Genomic DNA, 20,234 nt, shown 5'->3' on the forward strand with positions numbered 1-20,234 from the left:
CTTACAATTTCTTCCCTACTATTTATAAAGGAACTGAGAACCAAATAACTATTATATATTGTAAATTCATCTCTTTTATTTGAGGAAAAACTTGAAATATCTTAAGTATGCTGCCTGACCACTTAACTAGTCAAGCTATATTCCCAAATACAATACAACCCGTGAAGTTCTTCTAGGTTTCCCTAACCAACCCTAACTTTAAGGTGTTCCTTTATATTCAGATTACTAAACTTATTTTTCTCAAGCAAGATTTTGTTTAGCAAGAAAAAATATATATACTCCAAAATTAATCTTAATACAGAAATCCCATGTACCTTATTGGAGTTCTTTATCCTACCTTCCTGCTCCCCAAATTATACCCAATACTAACCTTCAGGGGAGAAGAACTTTGACCATGTTTAAAAGGCTGTCTTTTATACCCACAGTTGTGATATACAAATGTATAAAAATCTTCAAACACCCCTGAAATTATTTCAGAATCAGATAAAGACTGCCTGCCTCTCAATATCATTCTTTTGAAGAAGGTAGAGGGATAAATTTTTTTTTAAGTCACTAGAATATTAAAAATTTTAAACACATATTATATTCAGGCCAGGCACAGTGGTGCAGGCCTATAATCCCTGCAGCTCGGGAGGCTGAGGCAGGAGGATGGCAAGTTCAAAGCCAGCCTCAGGAACAATGAGGCGCTAGGCAATTTGGTGAGAACCTAAATAAAATACAAAATAGGGCTGGGGATGTGGCTCAGGAGTCCAGTGCCCCGTAGTTCAATCACAAGTTACCCCCCACTGAAAAAATACTCCACATATTAGATTCAATTGATTATTCCATGCTACTTAACTATCTTAATGTTACTCCTTCCACTGACAAGATAGAAATTAACTAAATTTCTTCTCTTTCTTAGCAATTGAGACTTTAGACTGAATATTCAGAAACAAATATCTAAAGATTATAGTTATAAAATTTGATTGTTATCAAATGACTGTCTCTAGTCAGATTTTAAATTTTACAACTAAGACATAATCACTTTCCAGTCTTGAATTGCTATTCCAACACCCTTGATCTTACTATTCTTTAACTTGTCCCTTTGTTTGCATTCTGTCTACAAGGAAAAGAGAGTAAAATAAAGTAAACCAAATTTATCGAAAACTACAAATTAAATGACCAGGAACTAAGATACATTTTTACAATTCCCAAGGGAAGTCTGTTTGAATACACAGTCTATTGCCTAATGAAGGTTTTCCTGCAAAGACTTTCTGTATCATCTTCTGAAGCCTGGTGACATCTTGGCCAGGTCTTTCCTCTGTCCCAACCTCCACCATGTTTTCACTTACAGCCTCTCAACAGACATCCCATTCTACTCCTGGAAGCATATACAAATATCTTTAAGGCTGCAAGAACAGAAAATTCACCGATTTTTAAACAATTACACTTATGATTCTGCATCAACTACTTGTTAGAAATAAACACACAAAAATAAAAGTAAAATCAGACTTAAAATCTCTTGAATGAGAAGTGAGGACTGTTTAAAAAAAAAAAATGCACAATGACGTAGATCCCTAAACCCAAGGGACACCAAAAAATGTAATGTCTCTAAACATAAACATCCCCACGAGTTTGAGCACCAAAGGGCTTTAATTAAATGATGACTAAGTCGGCAGAAGGAATAAATAATGGAGGTCATTCATAGGCAAGATTGTTTTTTCCAGACACGTGGCTCATATCAGCTGCAGTAAGCAATGGACTCCACCAAGTATTTCCTCTGAAAACTAAAAGCTAAAAGTGAAACACCCAGAAAGATCTGGTATGTCTGAGAAAAGCCACCATTGCTGGTCCTCAACCCTCCTGAGGTTGTTCTGAAACCGAGGAACAAGAAGCAATCAAATGGGAGAGAAGTTGCAGAGGTTTCTCAAGAGGGGCTATCAGTATTGTCATTGTATCTACTCTTCTACTTTTGCATAGTTATATCAGAATTTTGGTTTCCTCCAACACTGACAATGCTAAGCAGATCTGAGCCAACTATATAAAGTCACCGACAAGTAACTTTGTAAAATACACATACATACACAACTATTGAGACAAACTCCTTCACCATAGCTATGGTGAGTGCAAAACAGGGACTTCTAAGCAATTGCAAAAGTTACTTTCTTACACGTGAAAGTAGGATCAACAACAACAAACAAGAAGCTGTCCTTTTGGTGTGTTCAGTAAGCTGACAGAAAGAAATATAAAATCACACAAAAATTATTTCACTGGAGTCTAAATTATAAGTAATGCAAATCGACTCTAGCAAACTAGCCAAAAAGAATTTGTTTTAAGAGACGCAGAAGATTTTCAGAAGGACAGGCTGTAAGCCAGGCTCCTCAGAATTAAGAGGCAGGAAGTAAAACCACTACTTCCAAAGACAGATTAGGTCTCCGTCACCCCTTACCCTTCAGTCACTTCCTTAAATGCCCAGGTCCTGACAGAAAATGCCCAATTGACTTTTTAAGTCCTCTGCTGGCTCTATGACTATACTACAGCAGGGACAGAAGGAACTGCCCATTGGCTTCTGGCATTATCTTCTCACCAGCTGTATACTAGAAGAGACAATTCATATATGGAAAGGGCCTAATAAAATGAAAGGATGAGACAATTTTCTCTTGAATCCAAGGAAGACCTTCAAATCTTTCCATACAAACCGCAAAGAAAAACACCTCCCATTTTGATTGAATAAAGGATTATACTGAATATTAATGACCAACTCATAAGCCAGTCTATACTGCTTCTATACCATAGCTCCAAAACAAGGCAAATACCAGTTTAGAACATTCTGCACACCCACTCCACAAAATGTCCAATTCACTCCACTTCTGGCTCACCCTAACCAGCAGGAACCACCACAAAAAGTGACGTTACCAGAATATTTCATGACTCAGGCTCTCTTCAATGGCTACCATTTGAATCAGGAACACAACACTGGCTGATGTTCTCCAGGACACCTAAAAACCTTAGACCCAGGCTGCCAAACAGTCAAGCTGAAGTCATCTTCACCCATCTTCCCAACACCTTACGGTTTCAGAGGTAGTAGACCCCAGGAAGAGGCCTCTAGAAACTCGCTATGAATATAGGTACTAGGCAGGCAGCGGAAGAGAAGTTTACATGAAATTGAATTAAGGACTAAACCATGGGGCTAGGGACGTAGCTCAATTGTAGAGTACATACTTTCCAAGAAAGGTCCTGGGTTCAATCTCAGCACAAACAAAGGAAAAAAATTAAGAAATCTTAACCATGAGGAGCATTATCCTTTTTTATTAAATTCCCACAAAAAGGAAGTCTTTCTGTTAAGTCCCAACACATGCAACTGCTTTTCAGTCGTCAATCATCAACATTTGAAAATAAATACAGTCACTAAGAGTGGAATGATGCTCCTGCAGCCAGCAAGCATTTGGCTGATGCTAACAGAGAAGGCAGAAGGCCAGGACAAGAGACCTATGATTAAAAAGACTACTCTGCTCAGTAACACAAATGGAAATAATGTAAAGGCAGAAACAGGCCACAGACCACCTACCTCTAAATTAAATGTACTTTAACATCGCCTCCCAAACATGCTTCAGAAGACCCTTCACTCTTAAATTACAAATTGCTCGTCATCCGAAAAAAAAGAACGGTTCCACCCTGAGTGTTTGGTTGGTTGATATTTTGGTGGGAGATTTTTTTTGTTTGTTGCTTGATGAAGAATGAGTGGAATGAGTATGAGGGAAAGGAGAGAAAATAGAAAAACTAAACCACAGAAGGGAGTCCCTACTTTCCTTTGTCTCCTCCACGTGAGGAATGGCTCCTGCCAAGATTTTCATCAGGTTTTCAGCAAAAAAAGGATCATGAGAGTAAAGAGAAGGGAGTGTGGGGATGTGGCTACTGTGTCCTGTGTCCCCAAATCCCACACGAGATTCATTCCTGAAATGCTCTAACTCTCTGGGGAAAATGTGAAGCAGAAAACATGTAAAGAGACTGATGCGGAGCAAAACCACTTAAGTTCTTCTTTCTGAATTGCCATGTGCATGTCATCCTCTCTTCCTCCAGGTGGCCTTCCATAGATGTTGAGTGAGAGATTAGAGGCAAATTCCACTTGATTAAGACAAGTCTAAGCCCAGCTGAAGAACTGCAAAAGGGGAAGATGGAGACCCTGCAAGTAATCAACAAACTGATCATATACTGTACAAATTCAGAATTTTAATTAGGTGTTTCTTCTATTGGAAAAGTTGCAAGACGTAAGTTTGAATACAAAGAAGCTATTTATTTCAGGGGTAGGAGTTGGTTCCTTAAGCCAAATGGAGAGAAAGGGAAATAAAATACACAGAAGATTCTATAGCCACAGGCAAAAAATTATCATCTACCTAAAACAATCACTATAATTTACCTGTAAATACTCTGGCATGACCAATAGCATAAGAATTCACTTATGTGAGGTACCTAAAATAGGCAAATTTATAGAACTAGAAAGCAAAAAGGTGGACAAGGTAGAGAGGTGGAATGTTATTATTTAGTGGATACAGAGATGTCCGTTTGGAATGATGCAGTTTCTGGAAATAGATAATGGTGATGGTTGCAAAACACCATAAATGTTCTTCATTCCACTGAACTGTATGTTTAAAATGGTTAAAATAACACATTTATGTAATGTATATTTTATTACAATAAAGTTTAAAATGTGTTATAGATCAGTGTGATGTTATGTAGGCACAAGTTGTGTAAGCCTTAATTCTAGGGGTGTCCATGTAAAGTTCTATTATTAACATAGTCCAGAAGTAGTTAACTAGCATAAAACAAGTGTAAACCTATCTAATATCCAAAAGTATAAACCTCTATACTCTCCACATTTAAATCAACAACCAATCCTCTACTAATCTGAATAATGAGTGTCAAAATGAGTTTTGTTCTATAATCCAGTTTTTGTTAATTAGTGCAATTGGTGTTAGAACTGGGCTCTTACTGGTAAAATTAAAAGTACTCAAGATATGTAGAGGGGCTAAATTAGATACACCACCCACCCATCTGTAAATGGGGCACAAGAACCCCAAAATGGCTTAATCCAAGATGGTCCCATCTTGTGGATAGAATCTGTAAGTATTAAAAGGAACCAGGTTCTGGACTTTGTTTAAAGGGATTTCTTATTTGCATAATGCAAACTAAGAATACAGGATTTCATCTCTGGGATATTACCAAACTCAAGTGTAAATTTCATTTAAGGTTCTCCAATGCGAGAGAGAGAGAGAGAGAGAGAGAGAGAAAATGAGAATGAGAATATGAATATGGGACACACAAAGACAGACAACTGGGACTTCATCAAGCTCACAATAGTTGATGAATCACTTTGGGGCTACCTGTTAATATCAGTATCTGTGGAAGAACTTGGCTTGAGACCTGCTTTCATCATAGCCTGAAGAGCAGCTAAGCCCGCTCCTTTCTCACTGGTGCTTACATTACCCACCCAAAACCATTTAGAAGCTGTACACCTTGAGCTAACTTAAGTCCACTGCAGTATCTCAGCCCTCACTAAGAGGGGAGAGACAAAAACTGTAGATTCTTGGACACCCTCCCAATGTTGATGGATGTATACAAACACTATTTTCTGTGGCACTCAGTGAACTAGAGTCTCAACTACACAAAAGCGAAGCCCAGAAAATTCCACATCTGATTTTAAATAATATAACAGGTTCATCTTAGAAGAATCTCCAATGTGGAATTGAGGGTGTAATACATTGAGCATTTTCATGTTTTGCCAAGGTGTCCAACTTTCAGCACTTAAACAAAATCTGTTGATATAAACTGTACTAATAAATCAATATTGCCAATTCTGTATTTTAATCTTATTGTAACATGAATGGAATTGCTCCTGAAATAAAGGCCTAGAAATACTAAGACTGTAAAGATTTAAGAACAAACCTAGTTTATTGTCTTAAGATATTAAATCCCAAATCATTTTGCTTGAGAAGATAATTGCTGGCTCTACCCTCCATGGTAGAATCACTTGGCACTGTGTGTAAGGAGAGCTAACTCAATACTCAAGTTCACAAAACAAGAGTCACATAACTTCAAAGTAAGACTTGAGATATCATTTAGGATACCTACTTTATTTTATGCACAAGAGAAGTCAACTGGCTTCACACATCATAATCAGCCCTTTAGGCACCTTTTAAAGTAAACTAAGAGCAAACTACAATTCATTTTGATGATATAAAAAACGTTCTGGCAGACTAATTCTAGGACCAGGAAGGAGGAGTCAGAATACACTACCTAGAAAGCCATCAAGACTAGATTGAAATCACCATAATGTGAAAAAATACAGCAGCTATTCCTGTGATCTTGGGCAAAAAAAAAAAAAAAAAGGAACAATTGTAGTTTACCTATTCACATGCATTGGTTCCCTCCCTGAAATTTTAAGGTGAATCTTTCTCAGATAAAAGTTCAAGGACAAATAGATTATAAAGAATAGAGGGCATCACCTAATCTCCTCTACAAGGTAATAAACAATCAAGTCCCTCTTCCCACACCAAGAAATGCAGATTTCAGATGAGCTGGAGGAAGGGGGTGGATACAGGACTTGTAAGCTATATACACTCTCCCTTCAAAATCCAAGCATTATGTAGAAAACAGTTCCAACAAAAAGTACAATGATGAGAAAAGAACTCATTAACAGCTAAAAATAAACTCTAATTCACAATATGCATAAGGGTTTAACAAAAAGGGAAAACAAGATGTAAAATTGCATCTGCTAAGTTAACCATGCCCTCATGAAAATCGCCCCTCCACCCCACACAAAATGAAATCTGTAAAATCTGTGATGACTGAATGAAGCAATGCTTTCCATGTTTTTGATGAATATTTCAACAGAGAAGAAAAGAAAGATAGGAAAAAAAATTGCTATTGCTATGTCCTCTAATCTGCTAACACTGCAGGAATACTGGGCTTCTGAACTGGATACTCAAGCACACATTCCTATTAGAACATTTTATGTGATGAAATCAGAATATTTACTGATAGCATATGCAATTTATTTTGAAGGGATATACATCTTAAGGAAGAAAATGTCAATAAAAGTAAAACTTAGCCACAGTTTGTCTAACCAATATTTTATGGCTAAATTTAACAACCTGTTCAACTTCCAGGCAAGTTAACAGCCCATTGGGGAAGGTTGGCTGATAGTACCTTCATGTTTTAAGTCAAGCAAATTCATTCTGAGTAACATGCACACAATACCACACAGAGCAATAGCTCCACACTTTTATGCTCTTGTTCAGAGAGGCTGGTGGTGAATCATCTGTCATTTTTCTGGGTTCCCACGTCTTGTCTTTTACTCCTATTCCTGTTTTGTCCCACCCTAGAAAACCAAGTATAGAGGCTAAATCACCTAGAAAGCTGAGGACAGAAAATTAACTCTGCATTCTTCCCACATCATGAAGAACTAAGAATTCTACGATGATAGATCTAGCCGAAGATGTCTTTCCAAAAACTGCTTTACTCCAGGAAAAAAAAAAATCTGTAACTGTCATGTGACTTTATAAAAATTAACTGGTAAGAATAGAACAAGATCAAGTACCTTCTGTGTTCCCTATTCTATGGAACAAACTGAAGCTTGGAGTCTAACAGCTCACATTAAGCCCACAACACAACTATGGGCCAGGTTGAACTTAAATGCAAGCATAACAATGTTCTTTTTTCATGCTAAAGTCTCCAAAACCAGTGCTCCAGAGACCAGCTCTCCAGCTGCAGAGGAGGCGATGAACTTTCTATTTTAACCCTACCTAGCATAGGGAGGATTCAGGCAAACCTTATTACCAACTGCATCATGCCCACATCACAGGATAGTAAGGAACTCAATACACTTAACATACCACCATCTTGCAATTTTCTTTCATTGAAGGAGGCATAAAGTATAAAGCAGAAACCTTTATTCTAATTCAGAATACAAAATGATCACCCCTCAATTAGCTAAAGATAAAGATGATGTATGTCATAGGATATTACTCAGGAGTTAGATTCCCAAAAGATACTTTTAACTGAAGAACTGTGTTTTTCACAATACTTGGAAGAGCTTACAATGCTAGTTTGCTGCTTACTGCCTGCAAAAAATATTTGATTACAGATGCTGTCACCAATAAAAGGGGCCTCCAATAGTGCCAAAAAAGAAGGGGGAAAAAAGATCAGGAGTAAAACATGCTCATTAAGCCACTGTGTAGACCTGACAAATCAAATGACACAAGTAAAATGTCAGGAAATATTTGTTAAAGTTGACCTTTTTAGTTGGAAAGGTACGCTGAGGGTTTCCACAGTCTTCAAAATTCAGTAGCAGCAGTGTACTTAGCTGAAAGTCAATTAACTTAAAAACAAGCTCTAAAGAAGTTGGCAAATTCTGAAGCACAGCTTTAGCTTCAATGATCAACTATTCTGTTCAGGAATATTCAAAGGAAATTTTCCAATACGTACTAAATACAAATGTTCCGCTCTGTTCAGGATTTAGACAGACAGAACAAAGGGTAGTGCTAAGATAAATGGAAGAAATAGGATAGTATAAAAATAACTAAAACCATCAAAAGAAAAATGGGTTGATTTTATACTACATTATGAAATTGGGGGGAAAGGCAATTTCATACCTGAGGAAAAACAGGATTTTAGCATTCTCTAGACTATAAAAGAATTCAGTAGTGGTGTATCAAATTTTTTTTTTTTAATCTTCTCTCATTTTGGTTTCTCTCTCTTCCACACTTACAACCATTACTATGACAGCCACTACATAAATAGAGAATGCTTTTTATTCTGTACCACTATTCTTCAAGCACACAGTCCTACTGGAACATTTTATGTGATAAAATCAGAATATTTACTAATAGCATGTGCAATTTGTTTTGAAGGGATATACATTCTTCTAATGCAGAGGTAAACAAGACAACCCTCAAAACAAAGGTCTGGAATAAGCAAACATGTGCACTCATGCCTTACTAAATTATGAGTGTGAATCCTTGCAAGAGAACTGTAATTTCATTTTGTATAAACTGAAATACATGAACGAAATTTGTGGTTTATAACAAACTTCCAAAGGAATAAAGTTAAACTAAACTAAAAAGATTATGTGCCTAAAGTCCCAGTAAGATAGTCTTTCTGCAAGTCCCAGGGACAAGCACCAAGAATGCATAAAATTACAACTCCTAAAATTCATTTACTTCATAAGTTCAACCTTATATTCCAAAAAATACTCTTTAAAAGCTATTGGATAACTGCATAGTTGTGAGTTGTAAATATAATATTGCATTTTTGTTCAGAGGAACTATATAAACACAAAGATGAACACCTGGGCTATATTAGGGAAATAAAACTTCAGACTATTTACCCATTAATGGGAATAGCACTATTTTAAACTTTTCTGTTTCCTTACAATAAACATTTTCTCTTCCCAGCAACTAGCCATTAAATGTCTCACCACCATAGGATACCCAAGGAAGCAGCTTTTCTGTATAAGTCTGCTAGCTGGGAGTTAACTTACTTCATGGTGAAACCCAGAATATGCCATCCTAAGACATTCCACTTTGGCTTTAAGTATTATTTTAAGCTGATGGCAAATGAGAATCAACAGATGCAAGAATTCTCTGCTTTTCCCCCTTTTGCCCTAAAGAACAAATACCCACATGAAGGTGTCCCCTTATTCATACTGATAAGAGGAGAAATGACTCTTATCATTAGAGATAGAGTAGACCCAGATAAGTCTGCATAAACAATCCATGGTAAAAATAATTCTTCCTTTGGTAATTGTCTCCATGTATTTTCTAGTCACTCACCCACAATATATCATCCTTTAAAACCCAAACCTTTCCTTTGTTAAAATGTTATAGAAGCCCCTAAGTCTAACTGCCTCTTTATATTTCACTTATTTCTATGAACTCTGGAGCCTGTGAAATACTAATAAATGTCACGTGTCTTTTCTCTAATTAATCCGCCTTTTGTTACGTTTAGTATCTGAGGACCTACAAATTAATCCAACAGTAGAAGTCTTTCCTCTGACAAGAACGAACTGTATTTGACTTCTTAAATTTTATAAATTCTAGTTTCATTATCCTATAATTGATCAAAATGATCAACAATAACACTGAATATTGTTCCATAAAAATAACCAAGTTCAGCTGAAAAACAACCTTGAAGAATAAATTCAAAAGGTATTTTTCCAAAACTTCATAAAACAACTCCTATAGTGGTAACATAGAATTTTTAAATGATTGACCATGACCTTTGGAAAAGAAAAAGATACAATGGGAGATAATTAGACCTAAAGACATATTGATAAACAAAAAGCTTTTCTGGTACCTTTTATCTGTTAGAAATGTTTCAAACTTCCCTCAGGGATTCCACAAACTCAGTACAAATTTCTTTTTATACAAATTTAGCCAATAAAATCTGAAAATAAATTCAAACATACTGTATTCCAGTTAACACATCTGGAGCCTCCAAAGCATTTACCCCTGGCCAGCCAAGTTATCTGTTTCCTACAAACCCAGGAACACACAAGCCTTTCCATCATCTTTCTGATTAAATAGCAAACACTGCAGAATAAGGTGTTTATTAAGTTACTACCCACCCACTCGCCCAACCACCCTGCTGTTTTCAACTACTTGTCTGTGAGACTCAGGTATCTTGATCTCCTTACTCTGGACCTATCCTAACAGACTCACTTAAGATTGTAATTGACATACAGAACCACATTTTCAAATTAATGGTCATCAAAACAGCCTGTGTTCACTGTGATCGACTGACTTCATCACAGCAAATAAATGCTATTAAATTTGAAGGTATCCATTAGACTAATAAGAATACCACTTATCTGTTTAAAACCCAAGGAGCTAAGACTGTCTTTATTTAAAAAAAAAAAAAAAAACAGGTTAGGGGAATCCTATGCCACTAAAATAACATTTCAAAATCAGTATTCCATAGAATAAACAAGATCAAAACTAGCTTTAAAGTTCTCAGAAGGGCTGGGGTTGTGACTCAGCTGTAGAACGCTCACCTAGCACATGCGAGGCCCTGGGTTCGATCCTCAGCACCACATAAAAATAAATAAATAAAATAAAGGTATAAAAAATTTCTCAGAAAACTAATAACCCTTATATAAAAAAGATTTCACTATACCAATGCTTAACAGTAGAAAAAGAGGCCCGGATTACCTACAAGGCACCACCTGTTTAGAGGTAGTTGACATCTACAAAGTCTCCTTGGGCCCCTATAGTTTACATTGTTTGTCTACTTTGCATTTTATTTTTCCCTCTTGTGTGAAAGCTTCTAGGTGGAAGCTAATGGGGTCGGCACAAGTCCCACCTCAAACAATTCATGTTGTAAAAGTGAAGCATCACACCAGGATAAAACAAGCAATGCTCATTATCTAAAGCCTCTATAATTGTCTAGCTCTTCTTTCAGAAGAAAAGAAAAGTAACCATTAGAGAATGATCCATCCCGGAGTTCCAAAATACTAGCTACACAGACATACACACTCAGGGAAAGGCAGGTAGTCAGTAAAGTCACAGCCTCAGAACTTTCACATTCAACATCTCTAGTCCTGATCCCCAAGAATGAACTCATCAGAGACCAATGCTGAGGAGAACCTGAATGCCTGCCACAGAATTAGGCACTGCAGAGACAGCACCTCTCCCACTTGCCCCAAGGGGACTTCCAAGGACACCAGCAATGCCCAAAATGGATGGGCTTTGAAATTACCTGGGAACTGCCTGAGAGCAAGGTCCAAAGGCATCCCATATATATATATATATATATATATATATATATTTTTTTTTTTTTTTTAATTCCCTTAGGTAAAGATGTGCTGATGGATTCAGGAGACAGTGCGCTAAAACATCTTAATTCAAAACCACAGATAATATTTCTAGGAAAGCATGGATGTTCTTGTTCATTCTATGTATCCTTCAATCCTTTCCCTCATGAATCTTCTATCTTCCTTTCAAAAAAATAGGCCCACAAAATCCCCTCCTCTTGTTGGATGTGTCACTATATCTTCATGGTTATGCTTAACTTTAAAATGAGTTCATGCCTCCAACAATAGGCTAAGAAGAAAATCTGAATAGAGAATCCTAAGACAATATTCTGAACACTTCTCTATGCTATGTAATAGCTGTGTAGCCTTGAACCAGTCATTTCACAAACCTGGGTCTCTCATCACTTGTTTGCTGGAAACAGGTAAAAGGGTTGGCTAAGGTCACCTACAGGGCTTTTTGGTTCTACTCATTCCTTACAATAGAAAGTTCATTTCACTCCTCTAGAATGCAGCATCAGCAGGTGTCAACAACTTGAAAGTGATTTAAGAACTCTTAAGTATGGACCAACACCAGCTAAGCTGTGCAAGCAACAGTGGCTTTTTGTGATGAATGCCTATAGAGAGGAAACAGGCTGAGGCATAAAGCTGGGCACCAGCCCAAAGAGAGGGCCTGACAAACAGCACAATAAATAGAATATAGGGTAGAGAGAAGGTTATTGTATTTGCTTCTGAAGATATTTCCTAATGTACCACACCAATCCTCATTCTATCAAAATAGTGACATAATTTGCTAACACTGACAATTATATGCTCTCTTCTTGAACTTAGGAAAGAGGTAGGTACACACATTCCTAACTAGGTATTTTTGTATCTGGGATATAATTTTCTAATTCATCATTAAATTAGGTTTAAGTAAAGTGAAAGGAAGAATTTCAAATCACCTTCCTAATGAGTGATTCAAGTTTTCATATAACCCAGATAATTACTGTTCAAGCTGCTATAATATCGAAATACAGAAGTCTGACCCAGCTGCTCCCTAGGAGTTGAATAATTAGAGAGGAAACCAAGAATCCTGACCTGTCTCTAAAATATGTACTGAGAAACTACACAATATGGCCAATTCTAAACTCAATAGGGCAGGGTTCACATTCCCACAAATTTCCTTCGAAATCTTCCTAGAGGTGTTAATACTAAGTCTTAGAAATATATGCCTACTTCGCAACATAAAACCACTCAGAACTCAGTATTTTATATGTACCATCTAACAGACTATTTTGTCCAATACAAACATTTATTTAAAAGTTCAGAATTTTAAAAAAACAATTCTAAGGCAATTTTTGCTTAAAGCTAAATGAGTCAGACCCTTTTGAAAGCCATTTTCACTCATACTACAAATAAGATGTCAGTAAGCTAAATAAAAACAGGGTTACAGAAGTAGAGGTATGCAATACTCATGCATAGCTTCTCAGTTTTCAAACTTATATTTCATTATCACTTCATTCATTTTATGAATATACTAGTATTTTATTGATGTGATCAGGTTAGGGAAGAATTTCAGATTAAACTGTTTGGCAACTACAATGACTTCAAAAGCTTTTATAGCCAACATGTTCAGTGGAAATTTAGTGTTGGGGGACACCACCCACCCCTGTCAAATAAATTCTGAAATAAAATAAGGCTGGGTAACTAAATTGAATGGGTTTTATTTACTGCACTTTATAGTGTCTTTATAGTTCTTAATATGCTAATTATCTGCAGCATGGATAGAGAACTATTGCATTTCTCAGATTTTTCAATGGGATACTTATTTTGAGGAATAATTATGATTATCTCCTGAAGCTTAAAAAACATCCTGCAACTAGGTTATCAGGTATTTTAAGAAACTGTATCACAGTGGGGAAATCCATTACCTCCGTCTCACTGAAAAGGTAATGAGGAGAGGATAAGGGGTGCAGCAAATGGACAACAAATAATAACAGTTTTTCCAATATCTAGCTGGGATATCAGATTCTTTTATTTTTACTATTTATTTATTTATTGGTATTTGGGTTTAAACCAAGGGGTGCTTAATGTGAGCTATACATCTTTAGCCCTTTTTAAATTTTTTTTGAGACAGTCTTACCAAGTCACTGAGGCTGGCCTTGAACTGGAACTACAGGAGTACACCACCAGACCTGGCCTTCATGCATTTCTATTACCACTGTTCACTACACTGAAGCTGGAGAGGCAAGGGTGTAAAGATGCAGAAGTCAAATTTATTCTATTATGTCATATAACTAGTAAAAGGTTTGTGGAAGAATAAGATAATTCAAGTCTGATCAGAGATAAGATTTGAAAATCTATAAAATGTTTCCCATAGCAATTGCTTAATACAAAGATGTAAGATTTAATATTTTCATTTACCATTCCTTGTCTCATACCAAAGAAATGTGATTTTATGCATTTAAGCATTTTTTAAAAATATTTTTTAGTTGTAGTTGGACACAATACCTGTATTTCATTTATTTACCGTTTTTATGTGGTGCTATGGATCAAACCCAGGGCCTCGCACGTACTAGGTGAGCGCTCTACCACTGAACCACAACCCCAGGCCCCATTTAAGCATTTTTAATGGTATATGTGGCTATTAAAACAAACCACATAATTTATATCACAGTCTTCATGCCATTTATCACATTTTATCATTTATGTCAAAGAGGTTAGGAAATGCACATGAAAATAATATTGTTTGCTAAAAACAATTAAAAAGAAATTCACAGAGACATGAAGGAGAGCCTTTAGTTCTCCACCTTTTCCAACTTTTCAAAAACTTTCTTTATAAATTTCACTATGCTGCTCAGTCTCATTTTGGAAAAGAAACTGAAAAATCTCATCCATCTGATTATCAGTAGTCAATATAAAAGAACTTTCCTGATAATATCAATGCGAACTTTAAAGCAATATAATTGGTTAAAAATATAATGATTTGGTATGGAATGATAATGATCAGCTTTTGTTTGACTCTATAAATAAATTCCCTGTGAACTTTAATCTTTGGCTCAAGGAAACAGGATAGTGAGGCCAATCAAGTCCTGGTGCTAAATCTAGGAACTCCCATAGAGAGAATGATCCCTGAGGTCTTGATGACAGAACAGCCAAAAGTATTCTCTCAGAAGAAATCCAAACTGACCTGAGAAATAACCTAGTGTGACCCCTTTTCTGCATTCTACCTCACTTTACCAAGAGAACCCTGAGGCTAAGAGCTGACTTGTCCAAGGTCCCACGATTAATTAGGAGTTCATACTCCTGGTCTCATTCTTAACACTACACTCAGTATTCTTTACTGACTTCAAATATTTAGTTTGGTATTTTGGGCTTATAAGGTATGCAACACAAATGAATATATATTAGCACTCAAATTTACAACACAAAATATGCAAGAGGCCTATGTATGCTTCATACAATCTTAATGTTTGCAATCAACTAGGGGTGTGTGTGTGTGTGTGTGTGTGTGTGTGTGTGGATACTGCACTTCAAAATTTTCATGCTTTGAAAGGAAACTTAAAACTCTAAAGTTTCATTGTTCTGAACAATCAGTAACAGAAAGTCTAGATGTGAATAACAGCAGTGCTGAATGATTTCCAAATAGCATACTTGTTAAACTCTCATATCCTGAAACATAACCCTTTCAACATGAATTATCTATATAAAACTGCATACCTGTTATTTTGTCTCTTACAAGCTTACAGGACTCTATTTCACCAATGCTCCCAAAAAGACTCTTTAGCTCCTCCTGTGTCATGTTCTGAGGAAGGTAGTTGACTATTAGGTTGGTCTTGCTGTCCTCTGTGTTCCCAGAATCAACTGGTGACGAGCAGTTGTTGTTTATGGTGGATGGACCATTGGCTGTGTTATTGCAAGTTGGCCCATTAGACAGTTGTGTTTCCATGGCAGCAATTACCTGCTAAAAACAGAGAAAACAAGAAATGTCAGAATTCATATTTCACAACCTATTAGAGATTCCATCTAAGAGTTTAAACACTTGTCACTAAACACAAGTTATTCTGCTGAAATTAAAACAAAGCTTCAACAAAAAGGGAAACACCTACACTAATTTTTACTTCATATTAAGTTATTCAATTAAATATTGCAATTACATTTTCACATATATATTCCATACATGCACATGAGCACAACTTAAATCTTGTGAATTTTCTAGCATCACATTCTTGCTCTACTCACGTAGCCTCACTCACCTGCAGTGTCCAGAGTACCAGAGGGCAAAGAATGAGCCCTGGCTAAAAATCATACTAGAAAATAAAAGTGCTTAACATGCTACCAAAACAAACAAAAAAAAATGACCTACTAAATCTGAAGAGGATTTTCAATTAGCCTAAGAAGTTCAATATTCTAAAACTGACAGACATCCATTAACTTAAAATCAAGGAGCAAGAGTACTGTAAAAAATACAAATTTGTCAACATGTACTGTTTTGGTTACATATTGAAAATGTTTTTCATATTTGATTGACAATATCTTATACCTCACCATTGGTAGGAAATAAGAAAAATGTTATATGTTAGGGAATGAAAAGGATTTATAGGGTAACTTAAAAGTGAAGCTGTATTTTGTCTACCTTGTAGAATGTAATAGGCCATTCTTGTCAATCTTGGCAGTTAAAGATCACCAACAAGGGAACTGAACTATAGCATCGAAATAAAAATCCCCAAACAATTCAGTATGATATTTTCCTTGACTGAGGAAAAAAAAAATATCCAGTCCACCAAAACAACAATGTAAATAAATCAATTTTTGCAAACAGACCAGCCCAAGGAATTTTCATTTTAAGCAAATACCAGGTAAGTGACAGAATTGGGGGAAATGGCCTCAAAATATTCAAGCTACTCTACAAAAATCACTTATTAAGCAAATGTGGATCTAGTCCCCTAAAAACCAATCCTATTATTCTTTGAACAAGAATCACAAACCATAGCCCCAAGTTTTCCAAAAGCATTTTCCAATGGTTACCTAACTTTGGACAGCCAAGACTGTGGGGAAACCCAAAAATCAAAGCATCACTGAAAGGATTATCCTTTGCATTTCATTCAAAGCACCACTCAGTTCCACAAAGAACAACTGCTCAACATGACAACTCTAAATTGATGGAATGCTAATTTTAGGGAATTTTTAATATAGAAAAGGCAAAGAATCTGAGGTAAAGAAAAAAAGCAAAGGAGAGGGAAAGAGGGCTACCATTTTGACTAAAGAAAAAAAAATGTTGTTTTTAAAGCAAATTGCCTAAGAAAAATAAACGGGGCACATTAGTGGCTAAGAAATCTCTACTGTCAAGAGATGTTTATAAAAGAAGGCAACAAAGACAGATCGAGACTGGTTAACTAACCAGATTGAGTCTGGTCAGAATGGACAAGAAATCAGTGCTGTCAAGTTAAAATACAAAATAAAAACAAACAAAAAGACCAAATCCAAAATGGCTAGGCAGTATCATTAGTTACAACTTGTAACCTTTCCATGATTGCATCTCACTTTCAAAGAATTGGGTATTTGTTCTCCAAGCTGCAAGCTACCTTTTTCAGGTGAATATTTTCAGAGAATAATTTAAGGAGGTCAAGGAAAATAGAGAAACCTTTGGAAATCCTTAAGAAAAAAAAAATCAAGTAATTCAAGATATGGGTTTTATTATACTTAACAAATCTATCTGAAAATTAGAAGGTAGGTTTCAGATTTCCTAATAAAGTATAACTGTTTGAGTTTGTTGAATGTTAGTGGACTGCCCTTCAGGGGGTTAACCTATGCTGAGCAGTTATGAAAACAATGAACTAACTACAAGATGAAAGTGCCCAAAGCCATTTAAAACAAACCACTATTCAAAAGTTAGGGTATGTGCAGAAGCTATGAAAGCTGTAAATGTGAGATTCGGACTAAAGCTCATTGGGATGGCATTTGAAATAAAGTGTTCACTGACTGAAATTAGCAGGATTTAGCAAGGACAACAAACACTCCTCACTTAATTGCACATTTATTTCCATGTTCAGGTGGCAAGAATGAGCTCCTAAGCCAACATTCAAGTGAACAGCTGCAGTAGGCTGTGTGCACTGAAAATTACAGCATCTCTCAGCTATAGGACCATCTGCTCAGAATAAAATGATACTAATGTGCTATATTTTACAAATAATGCATATTCCATTGATAGGCTCAACACAACTGTTCACAGAATGCAAAGTCTTTCAACAGTTACTGGGCAAATAATTTCCAGCCAGATTTACAATTTCAACTTTTTTTTTTTTTTTGAGCATCAGGAATTTTAAATAAGTTCAAAATGTAGTAACCAAAAAAATACATAGTAAACAGAATGTAAAGAATTACGGTAACTTAGTATTCAGACCATACCAAAACTTTTTGTTGTTTTTTTTAAAAAAAGCATGTTGTCACTCTTTTGAGTCTGTGCTAAATCCTAATTTAGATTATAAAAAGTTACATACAAGAGTATGGTTCTGATCTACATATACCACTAGTTAAAATTGCAATGTGCTTTAAATCCTAATGATGGCCATACCATATAGGTTAAATATAAGAACAATTAGTATGCCAAATGAAAGGTTCAAGTGTTTGGTATGGCCTCAGCACTCCTGCAACATGCTAAAAAAAAGTAGCCTACAGAATTTAAGAAAAATCCCACAGACCCCAGTCCAAGGCTCTGCTGCCCACGAACCACTTCTAAGCAGAGAAGCCACATCACACAGTCTGACTGCCATGTTAGTTTGGAGTTGCCGTCTGCAATATGGACACAAAAAGTACCGTATGTTAGATGAGCAAGATAATGCAACAAATCAGTTTGTACAAAATTTACAGTGATTGTATTGATATTCCCAGCACGTCCATGCAGTGTGGCTTAATTGAATTTGAGGCAATTCCAATCTAATCTTTCTAAATTCATTTTAACATGTAGTTTTCTTGCACAAATGTAAGCATTTTTAATTAAGAGCCTGATTTTAAAACAATATTAGCTAGTTATCTTGGCATCTATCCTAAAAACTACCTTAAACCATCCCTCAAAAATTAAAAAATAAAAAAAAGCAAAATACTGCATGCTGTCCTTTCTCTTAAGGGCGTGGGAGAAGGGAGGAAATGTGAATGAAATTTTGTAGTGAGAAAAAGCGATCATGCAATTCATAAGTGATTGCTTTACATAAAAGTATGCTTTCCCAAAAATATCAAAAGGGCATTAAGAGAAGCTATATCTGCCCCACTGTTACATTATACTACAAATGATCCTTAATCCTGGGACTTAAAATTAAAAGTGAATGGAAACCCTGTGAGGTTTTTCTGCCACTATAGTCAAACTATTCTCTAACAGTTTCACTGAGAGTTGTTCACATATACAAAGAGGCAGTAAACCAGCATCTTTCAATTGAAATAATTGGACCAATAAATAGGATTGTTTGGAGTAATGTTTGTATAGGATGTCAGCGCTGTCCCTGAACAAAATCAAATGAACATTTTTTAATATGTAAATTGTAAACCCAGCACGATTTGAAATTAGTGCTGCCATGAGGCCTCCCATATAGTTAATGGGCCATTTACCACTTATTACAACTTGCCCAAATACTAAACAGAGCCATGATATTGGCACAAAAGCCAAAGTTTACTTTTCAGCCATACACGCAGATGCTTTAAATGGTCAGTATAATAAAAAAATTTTTTTTTGATTCTTTGAAAATAGACAATGAATACCAAAGGAGGGCCAAAAATGTCCCTTATGTTTATAACTTAAAATTTTCATTAGATATTTCCATGGCTATTAAGTGATTCATTCATGATGCTAGGAAGTACAGTAATAATGGGCAATGATGGATTCCATTTTCTGGCATCTACCAAGAGGGTTTAACATACTTTTACAGGATGCCATGAAAATGTTTTACTCTTCTTCCCTTCTCCCACTGCAGCCAGAAAATTCGGCCTGACTCTGTTCTTTATTTTCCAGAAAAACTACCTATAGTCAAACTGAACCTGTGAAAAAGTAAAAAAAAAAAAAAAAAAAAAAAAAAATTAAAAAAAAGTGCTTTATATCCATGAAATACTACAACAAGAACCCAAGTGTGGTTAGACCACAGGACGAGGGCAAAAGGACCACACCCAGCAGGTTAAACCAAGCCTAGACTTATGTCCAGAAAATCCTTGGGAATGAATATCTAAACATCCCTCACTACATAAAACCAGATTCAAATATAATGGCCTTAGTCCCTTGTGTTCCATAGGAGGTGGACAATAATGAGCTCATCTATTGACACCCCTCCTTCCGAAAGCCCCAGGGATATGAACAATCACTTTACTGAACCAACTAGCTAGGAAGGCTGTGTATGGAAAATGATTCTACTGCACTTTTACATTTCAAACACCCCAGACAGTATCTCCGCTTGAGGCAGACACATACCTTTATGGGAAGTTA

The 20,234-nt window shown here is 36.0% G+C and overlaps 1 protein-coding gene across 17 annotated transcripts in view; it reads right to left on the bottom strand.

Annotated features, from left to right (window-relative positions):
• Positions 1-20,234, bottom strand: part of Elavl2 (ELAV like RNA binding protein 2) — a 153,348-nt gene that overhangs the window by 52,029 nt on the left and 81,085 nt on the right. For 8 of the 17 annotated variants that reach the window (XM_058586386.1, XM_058586385.1, XM_058586383.1 and 5 more), the window contains exons 2-3: positions 18,469-18,559; positions 15,488-15,731 (exon numbers count right to left, since the gene is read on the bottom strand). In XM_058586386.1, coding sequence (XP_058442369.1) covers positions 15,488-15,731; positions 18,469-18,540 — 316 coding nt within the window. In that variant the 5' untranslated portion in view covers positions 18,541-18,559. The remainder of the gene's footprint in view (positions 1-15,487; positions 15,732-18,468; positions 18,560-20,234) is intronic. The other 9 variants (XM_046467381.2, XM_058586389.1, XM_058586391.1 and 6 more) reach the window with 2 other exon arrangements.

Source organism: Marmota monax, unplaced genomic scaffold, assembly GCF_021218885.2.
Source record: "Marmota monax isolate L192 unplaced genomic scaffold, Marmota_monax_Labrador192_F-V1.1 WCK01_AAM20220418_F8-fsc00033, whole genome shotgun sequence".
Classification (NCBI taxonomy): Eukaryota; Metazoa; Chordata; class Mammalia; order Rodentia; family Sciuridae; genus Marmota; species Marmota monax.